At 43.6% G+C, this 8,854-nt stretch overlaps 1 protein-coding gene across 2 annotated transcripts in view; it reads left to right on the top strand.

The window, feature by feature from the left end:
- Rad54l2 (RAD54 like 2) overlaps nucleotides 1-6,044 on the top strand; it is a 27,898-nt gene extending 21,854 nt beyond the window's left edge. For both annotated transcript variants that reach the window (XM_005347832.2, XM_026779441.1), the window contains 3 exons: nucleotides 1,439-1,528; nucleotides 2,542-2,634; nucleotides 4,535-6,044. In XM_005347832.2, coding sequence (XP_005347889.1) covers nucleotides 1,439-1,528; nucleotides 2,542-2,634; nucleotides 4,535-5,529 — 1,178 coding nt within the window. In that variant the 3' untranslated portion in view covers nucleotides 5,530-6,044. The remainder of the gene's footprint in view (nucleotides 1-1,438; nucleotides 1,529-2,541; nucleotides 2,635-4,534) is intronic.
- The last annotated feature ends 2,810 nt before the right edge of the window (nucleotides 6,045-8,854 follow it).

Below are 8,854 nucleotides of genomic sequence, written 5' to 3'. Positions count from 1 at the left end.
TATCTATCTATCTATCTACTGTCTTTTTAAATTAGCTCTTCTTTTTTTCTGAATATTAAAGTTTTATTTATGTGTATGGGTGTTTTGCTTGTGTGTATGTAAATGTACCCCATGTGCACCTGGTGCCTGCAGAGATCAGAAGAGAATGTTGAATCCCCTGGAACTGAGATTACAGACAGTTATGAGTTGCTGTGTGGGCGGCTAGGAATCAAATCTGGGTCCTCTACAATAGCAGCAGGTGTTTATAGCCATTTATTTTGTGTTTATGTGTGTGCCACAATGCTCATGTGGGTTCTAAGGGTCAAGCTCAGGTTGTCAGGTTTAATGATATAGCACTTTTATTCATTGAGCAATCTACTGGCTCAGTGTTGTCTTTTGTAACTTGATGCTGTTATCCAGAAGGTATTCAATAAACACCTTTTGTATAGACCTTACCATATTTGGCATTATAAGTAAAAATGAAGGTCCCTGATCTTGAAGATTTTGTATTCTGGTTAAATACCTTAATATAAGGTTTGGGTTTTTGTTGTTGTTGTTTTGTTGTTTTAGAATGGTAGTGAGTAAAATTCTATGGCTACACAGGGACTCTTGAAATGTTACTGGAATATCATTTTGGGTTTCAAAGGCTTTCAGAGATATGAGTGTGCTGAGCCCTGCCTCAACGCAGGGCCAAATGGGTATAAAGGGCACAGCTTACAGTGTTAGGAGAGCTGGACTGTTAGGATGCGTCTTTTCTGTGTCAGTTTGCTGTAGATTGGGCATGGTGCGCCAAAGAGCAATGGAGGGAACTGTGTGTTTCAGCCAAGCCCCAACCAATGTCAGTTCTGAGATTGAGAGTGACTGGGAAGAAAAGCATTTCATGATTTTCCTCTTCACTTATTATTTATGAAATATCCATGTTATACACATTTTGATGAAACATTTTGGTTTTTCTGAGAATAAAACCAATATATGACATTTATTAACAATTGTGAAATAAACTGAATAAAATCCCTGCTAATCTTATTTCTCAATTGAATCTTGAAAATACTCTTTTCCAGTTGTGGAGTAATGCCAGCAAGAAAGAGCAGACAGAACACTTTTGGAGCTTAAAAATGAAGTGGGACAAATACACACAAATAGTTCAGAATCAAGAAAAATAGAAACAGCCGTTCAAACTGATTTTTTTCTAAACTAAAAATCCTATGAATTTTTAGTTAAAAGGAAGGAAATTGATCAGAAGGACGACCAGCTTTCTAAGGAGTTTTGGTTTTCAATAGTATTCTTTGATGAGATAGTTGTGAAAGGTTCTACTTGCTTAACCTTCCTGATTCTAGCGCTGTAGAAAGGCTGTAGGACACTGCTAGTTTGGACTTGGGATGGATGTGAGACTTTAGTTTCCTTTCTTTTCTTCAGTCAAGCCCCGTGTCCTCTAAATGCAAGGTCTGTTTTTCACCAGATATTGTTATTCCTGGACTCAACAGCTCTACAGATGTTCAAGCAAGAATCAATGCTGGTGAGAGCATCCATATCATCCGGGGGACGAAAGGTGAGAGTCTGGTCAGGGGCCTTTGTCTGAGAGTACTAGGCTGAGAATCAGAATAAACACGGTTTAATCTAGAGAGGGCATAGGAATCATCCCATAAGAGCGCCGCAGTTGGGAGAAACGTGAGAACATGGCATTTCTATGAGCTGACATTGAACTTCGAGGGTATCTGTCAGTAACTTAAAAGAAGAAATTGGGGTTCCCATGTGTCTGTATCTTTTGTTTTTATGGGAAATCTTGGAGTGAATGTGCATAGCTATAAAGAGAGCAAACTGAGGGAAAGAGTTGTAGAGCAGGTTGTAGGCAGCATGTGCCGCTGTGTCATTTATATACCATTTCTTTGAGCCAGGGTGGTGGTTCCAAGCTAGGAAATATATGCTGCACATGAATTAGTGTAGATACTAATTGTGCATTGCACAACAGAATTTTTAGTGTGATAATTTTAAAAAGTCCAATATGATGATGGGCGCACACCTTCAATCCCAGCACCCTGGAGGCAGAGGCAGCCAGATCTCTGTGAGTTCGAGACCAGCCTGGTCTATATAGTGAATTCAAGGAAAGCCAGAGCTATGTAGTGAGACCCCATGTCAAAAAAACAAAACAAAACAAACAAAAAACAATCAAGGTCTTGAATTAACCCAACCAAACAATAGAGGATACTGAAGCATAACAGTCCATTTTCCAGACCAGGAAGAGAATCTGGGCTAGAGTGCCCGAGAGCACAAAGCTTGCTTTTCACAGGTCCTGTGCACGTCTCCCATTGATTGTTACTTTCTGGAGTGATTACCCGTATTCTTCTCTAGATGTTAATGTGGTAGATTTAGCAATCAATATTTACAGGAAAAAAAAATGAGTCATTTTGAATCTAGACTTTAATCCTGTCCTTATTGCAGGCATCTTGTGGGATAGGATTGAGATCTAATTTTATAGGCACTTCCCAGCCCATGATGCCTGGAGTTTCTCAGGGTTGGCTATAGTTAATGCAGAATCCTAACAGTTTGTCTCATATCTCTTAGGGACATACATCCGCACCAGTGATGGACGGATCTTTGCTGTCCGGGCAACTGGCAAACCAAAGGCCCCTGAAGATGGTCGGATGGCTGCCTCAGGTGTGGTGGCCCTTTACTTTCTATTGACCTATACAACATTTATTTGGTGTATTTATAATTAATGTACTTCCTAAATAAATAACATATACGATTTGTAATTTAGAACATGGAAAGGGGATAGGCGATGAAAACTAAGTTTTTCTTTCCTCTTCCCAATCCTCCTTTTCGATACATGGTAAAGTTGTGTGTGCATACAAATATAACTGTGTGCATTTTAAAACAGATGTTAATACACCACCTTTATTGCTTTCACTCACCGGTGATAGCTCTTTTCTTATCTTTTGTTCTAGACATGCCTTGGTGAAAGTTTACTGCTGATTTACACTTAGGTTATTAGTACTGGCTTGTGGTTATATTTATGGGACACGCTCCTAGAAGTAGAATTTTTGGTCAAGGGTGTATCCATGGCATATGAACAATTTGAGGACTCTTGCCAAGTTCTCCTCAACAGAAGTGGTTTTCTTGTATTAAACTACCACTGAGATAGGAGAGCTAGACTGTCCCTAGCTTCTGTTCTAGGCTTCACTTGTGGGCTAGAAGAAAGGAGCGTCTATATTCCCTGCACCAAGACCCAAGGATTATTAATTTCCCATTAATTCCTGTCTTTCCTTGCCTTCCTATTATATAAATTATTTGTAAGTTGAATATACCATGCTATTTTATCCATAAATACTTCAATATACATCTCTTAAGATTAAGAACATTCTCTGGGTGGTGGTGCTGCACACCTTTAATCCCAGCACTTGGGAGGTAGAGGCAGGTTGATCTCTATGAGTTCGAGGCCAGCCTGATCTACAAAGTGAGTTCCAGGACAGCCAGGCTGTTACACAGAGAAACCCTGTCTCAAAAATTAAAAAAAAAAGAAAAAAAAAAGATTAAGGGCATTTACATCCTAGCTACAACATCATAAAAGAACTAAAAAATTAACACTAATTCATAATCTTATATAACATTCAACTTTTATCCAAGTTTCCTAGTTTTCCAAATTGCTCTTTATGGCTAGATTTTTGTTCTGTCTTAAATTGGATAGGCTGTATTTTAACTCCATTTATATCTTTTTATCCCTTGGTCAATAACTGTTGCTCCCAGAAAAAAATCTGACTAGTTAGTTTTAAGAGAAATTTATAGCTGGGAATGGTGGTTCACATCTTTAAACCCAGCATTGAGAAGCAGAGGCAGGAAGATCTCTGTGAGTTTGAGACCAGCCTGGTCTACATAGTAAGTTACAGGTCAGGCAGCTATACACAATGAGACCTGGTCTCCAAAAAGGGGAAGATTTTCCCAGTATTTCATAGGATTCATTTGTAGAATTGTTCAGACAGAGGAAGGTGCAGGAAGGTTACATGTCCTTTCATGGGTAGACTTGCACATTAATTTTGTTGTTGTTGTTGTTGCTATGAGAGAATACTTGGCAAGAAGAAACTTAAAGGAGGAAAGGTTTAGTTTGGCTAAAGTTCAAGGGAATACAGTTCAGAAGGAAGTCATGGCCGCAGAAGTTGAGGCAGCTTCTCACCTATGTGCACAGTCAGGACATAGTAACAAACAGGAGTGCTCAGCTCACTTCCTCCTCCTCTCACACCCTATCCCATGGAGTGATGCTGCTGCTCACTTAAGGTGGGTCTCCCTGACTCAGTTAGCTTAATCTAGAAACTCTCACAGCCATGTCCAGAAATCTGTCTCCTAGGTTTTTCTTGATTGTGGTCAAGTTGATCGTCAGTATTAACCATCACAACTTGTTTCTGGAATCAAAAGATTTCTGTCTTTGAGACTAGAGAAAGTTGACTGGATGACATTTAAATATCAAACAGTGAGAATTTGGGGACACATTACAAGATTTATTCTTCATAGAATTGTTTTTCCCTTTCCATTCTGGTTTCATTTACCTGTGTTTTCTCTCCAGGTTCGCAGGGGCCTTCTCTTGCATCCACAAGCAATGGCAGACACAGTGCCTCATCACCCAAAGCCCCTGACCCTGAGGGGCTGGCCAGGCCCGTCTCTCCTGACAGCCCAGAAATCATCAGTGAGCTTCAGCAGTATGCAGATGTGGCCGCTGCTCGGGAATCCCGCCAGAACTCCCCCAGCATCAGTACCGCCCTGCCTGGCCCCCCAGCCCAACTTATGGACAGTAGCACCATTCCTGGGACAGCTCTTGGAACTGAGCCATGCCTTGGGGGTCATTGCCTCAATAGTTCCCTCTTGGTGACTGGCCAGCCCAGTGGTGGCAGGCACCCAGTGCTGGACTTAAGGGGCCACAAGCGAAAGTTGGCCACTCCGTCTGCCACCCAGGAGTCAGTCCGTCGGCGGTCCAGGAAGGGCCATCTGCCAGCCCCCGTGCAGCCCTATGAACACGGGTATCCAGTCTCTGGCGGGTTTGCCATGCCACCCGTCTCCTTAAATCATAACCTCACCACCCCCTTCACCTCCCAGGCTGGGGAGAATTCCCTATTTATGGGCAATACCCCCTCCTACTACCAGCTGTCCAATTTGCTGGCAGATGCCCGCCTGGTGTTTCCAGTGACTACTGACCCTCTGGTGCCAGCAGGCCCTGTCAGTTCCTCTTCCACGGCTACCTCAGTCACTGCCAGCAACCCCTCCTTCATGCTCAACCCCTCTGTGCCAGGGATACTACCCAGCTATTCACTCCCATTCTCACAGCCACTCCTGTCCGAGCCGAGGATGTTTGCGCCTTTTCCTTCCCCTGTCTTGCCCAGCAACCTTTCTCGGGGCATGTCTGTCTACCCAGGATATATGTCCCCACATGCAGGCTACCCAGCTGGTGGCCTTCTCCGGTCCCAGGTGCCTCCATTTGACTCCCATGAGGTTGCCGAGGTGGGGTTCAGCTCCAATGATGATGAGGATAAAGATGATGATGTGATAGAGGTCACTGGGAAATAGCTAGGAAGCCCTTTCCCACCTCACTTGGGGCCCCTAGCAGGTTGCCCACCAAACTGGAAGGCAGTGAACCTGGTCTTTGTAAAAATAGGGTACTTGGCAGGAGGGAAAAGAAGACAAAGAAGAGTGGTTGGCCATTATGGCAGAGCTCTATTGCTGTTTATTAGAAGATGAAAAAGAAAAGAAAAAACCCAGAAACCCCAGCAGAGCTGCAATAGTGGGAAATCAGGGACCGAAAACAGGGATGGAGGGGTAGAGCAACCTGCCTCTTCCTTCCTGCCTTGCTTATGCTGTCTGCTCATTTGCCCATCTGAGTGTAGAAGAGCTCATATCCCTTTTTGCCTTTGGGAACATCTCTCCCAAGAGAGCTAGCTGCCTTACTGAGTGTCTAGTTTGGCCTGGGGATGGGAGAAGAGAGAGGGGGAATGAGGAAGATGAGGGCGGGCATGGGAAACAGACTGAGATTCTTTTTAGGAGGTGGGAAGGAAGCAGAACAGGTGTGTGTGTGTGTGTGTGTGTGTGTGAGAGAGAGAGAGAGAGAGAGAGAGAGAGAGAGAGAGAGAGAGAGAGAGAGAGAGAGACTACACACATATGTATGTAGCAGAATGGATCAAGGTGGGAGGGGAGGGAGGGGAAAAGGAAGCTAAAGTAAAGAAATGAACTTTTCTTTTTTAAAGTGTAGATCAGAGTGTGGTGGTTTATGGCTACTCACTTGAACATCACTTGAGTCCGGGAGAAGAGCCGTGGGCATCATTTCCTTCCAGACAGGCAAAGAAGGCCACGCTAACTCGAGGCCCTAGTTTTCAGAGTCACATGTGTTTAAGTTGAGGGGCAATCATGAGAAAGGGAGCATTTCCAGTCTCCTCCTCTCCCCGGTGGTCATCTCTGAGTATATGTCTCTACACAGGCTAGACACGCACTGCAATGAGGTTGAGTTATGTCGTGGTTAGAAAAGACAGGCTTCACCAGGGCAGATCCAAGCCCTTCTCTCTCCCTCCCTGTTAGAGAGTTCCATGTTAATTTATTTCTTAGGGGCAATTATTTATTATTTTCATTTGGGGGCAAGGGTGGTAGGGGGAGGTTATAAGAAAGATAGGAGATAGTAAAGGAAGTTCTAAGATATTCCAGACCCCCTAGCTGCTGGTGGATAAAAAAAAAAAAAAGGGTTTCAGATGGTGAATTAATTAACCAGGGGATGAGAATTAGAATTAACCAAGAGTTAAAGCAACTGTGTTGTGGGGAAGTAGCCTCTCAGGAAAATCAGGGTGCCCTGAGACTGGCTAGTTGGGGGTGGTGAGACTCATTCCATAGAAATTGAAACTTGGGATCATGGACTTTGCTACTGGGAAGTAAGTAACCTCCACGTTTGAACTGTTATCTTCTATGATGATTTTACAGGCCAGTTCTCTCTGCTGAATAGTGAAACTGGATAGGTAGCTGCCGGGTTGAGGTAATGGACTATTGATTTCTGTTGCCTCCATCTTCTCTGAAGGGTCATGGGGAAGCCCTTCCATCGTCTGGCTTTTGTTTTAAAAGAACACATGACTTATTCTGGTCTCCCTCCCTGTTCTAAATGCGAGGGCAGGAGTTTCTAGTGCTTAAACATAAACACTGGCTGTTTCTTAGTGTGTACTGTGTCCTATAGCTCCCCTGCCCCCGAATATTTCCAGGCAGTTCTTTGTGATGAATAGCACACATGGTGGTGCCTGACTTTCCCACCTTTCCTTGGCTCCAACCTGATTGGGCAACTGCTAAATCTGCCTCTTAGTCCAATATGCATCTTAACCTGCAACTCTTGATTAGTGGCTTCCATTGTTGGGGGAGGAGGGAGCTTTAAGGCAGATACTGGGGTTTTCTCAGAGAGACAGGGAGATGCTGATGGGGTATGTTGTATGTTGTGTGTGTCCTGTCCAGAACACCAAAAGTGGACCATTCTGTTTTCATACGCACTCTGTCAGACACTGAACTCTTCTACTCATAGAAGCCTTAGATCTACAATTTAGCTATGCAAATTATTTTAATAACTTAAAATAGCAGTTCCAATCAGTGCTTTCTCTGAAATGTAGCCCAAAAATAGATAGTTGAGGCATTTTAATTGGAGTGGGCTCTTAGGTTGAAGCTGGCGCAGTGGGAGCGAGCTAGTCCTGATCTCTATAATTTGAAGAACACACACAGAACTTGGGTTACATCAATGCCTCTGGAACACTGAGCTCCCAGAGTTGTGTGTGTTGACTTTGTGTTTATGTCTGTGTGTGTATTACATAGATGCCTCTCAGACCTTGGAACACTGAGCTCCCAGAGGGGCTGTGTGTGTGTGTGTGTGTGAAGTGTGTCTGTGTTTATGTGTGTGTGTGTGTGAAATGTGTCTGTGTTTATGTCTTTGTGTGTGGGTACATGGATGCCTCTCAGACCTTGGAACATTGAGCTCCCAGAGGTTGCATGTGTCTGTGTCAAGTGTGTCTGTGTTTGTTACATGGGTGCCTCTCAAACCTTGGAACACTGAGCTCCCAGACTTGTATGTCTGTGTGTATTCCTTGCCAGCCAGGGAAGTGGGTGTTTCTGTGTTCACAAATAGGAAATCACTAGAAATCATTTCAGTAGGGAACTGAAACCAGTCAGTTTTTAAGCTGCCAGGAAGTAAATGGGTATTCTGAGAGATGGCATGTGTCTGTCCTACACGCTGTCATTCCAGGACTTGGAACTCACTTCCGATTAGCAGAGGCCATAACTCTAGGCAAGGCTTCTGGTTAAAAAAGGCTTTTTGTGATCATGTGCAGCTTCTGCTGCATAGCGGTGGAATGAGAGCATGGGAGATTGAATTGCCTATTGATTACATGGACTTTGGCACCTGTACCTCCCATCCAATAAGTCTAAAATATTTGGTTTTTCCTGTGGGCTAGTGGGGAAATGTGCATGCACAGCAAACATGAGAATGTGATGAGGGGGTAGGGAATGTACAGTTAGTACTGTACTTAGATTGGAAACACTTGATAAGTGGACATGTTGGCCTATGCTTGGAATCCTAGCCCTCAAGAAGCTGAGGAAGGAAGATCAGCCTGGTCTACGTACACAGTGATACCCTGGGCAAAGGCAAAGATCAGACTCATGCATTTTTCTCTTCACTAGTTCTATTTATCTTTCATGGAATGTTTTGAAAGTTCTCTCAAGTCCACTCATTCTGGTGTATTCTAAATTCTGATTCTAGGGAACACTACTAAATGATGCAGGATAACACTTGAGATACTTGATTCCCTTTTCTTAGTCTGTGTCCCCTCTGGTAGGAATGGAGTAGCTATTCAAGAAAGGAAGTACATGAACCCTGTTGGGT

Source organism: Microtus ochrogaster, chromosome 5 (assembly GCF_000317375.1).
Source record: "Microtus ochrogaster isolate Prairie Vole_2 chromosome 5, MicOch1.0, whole genome shotgun sequence".
Lineage (NCBI taxonomy): Eukaryota > Metazoa > Chordata > Mammalia > Rodentia > Cricetidae > Microtus > Microtus ochrogaster.
Note: the sequence above shows the minus strand (reverse complement) of the source record. Positions and strands in the feature narration are given on the sequence as shown.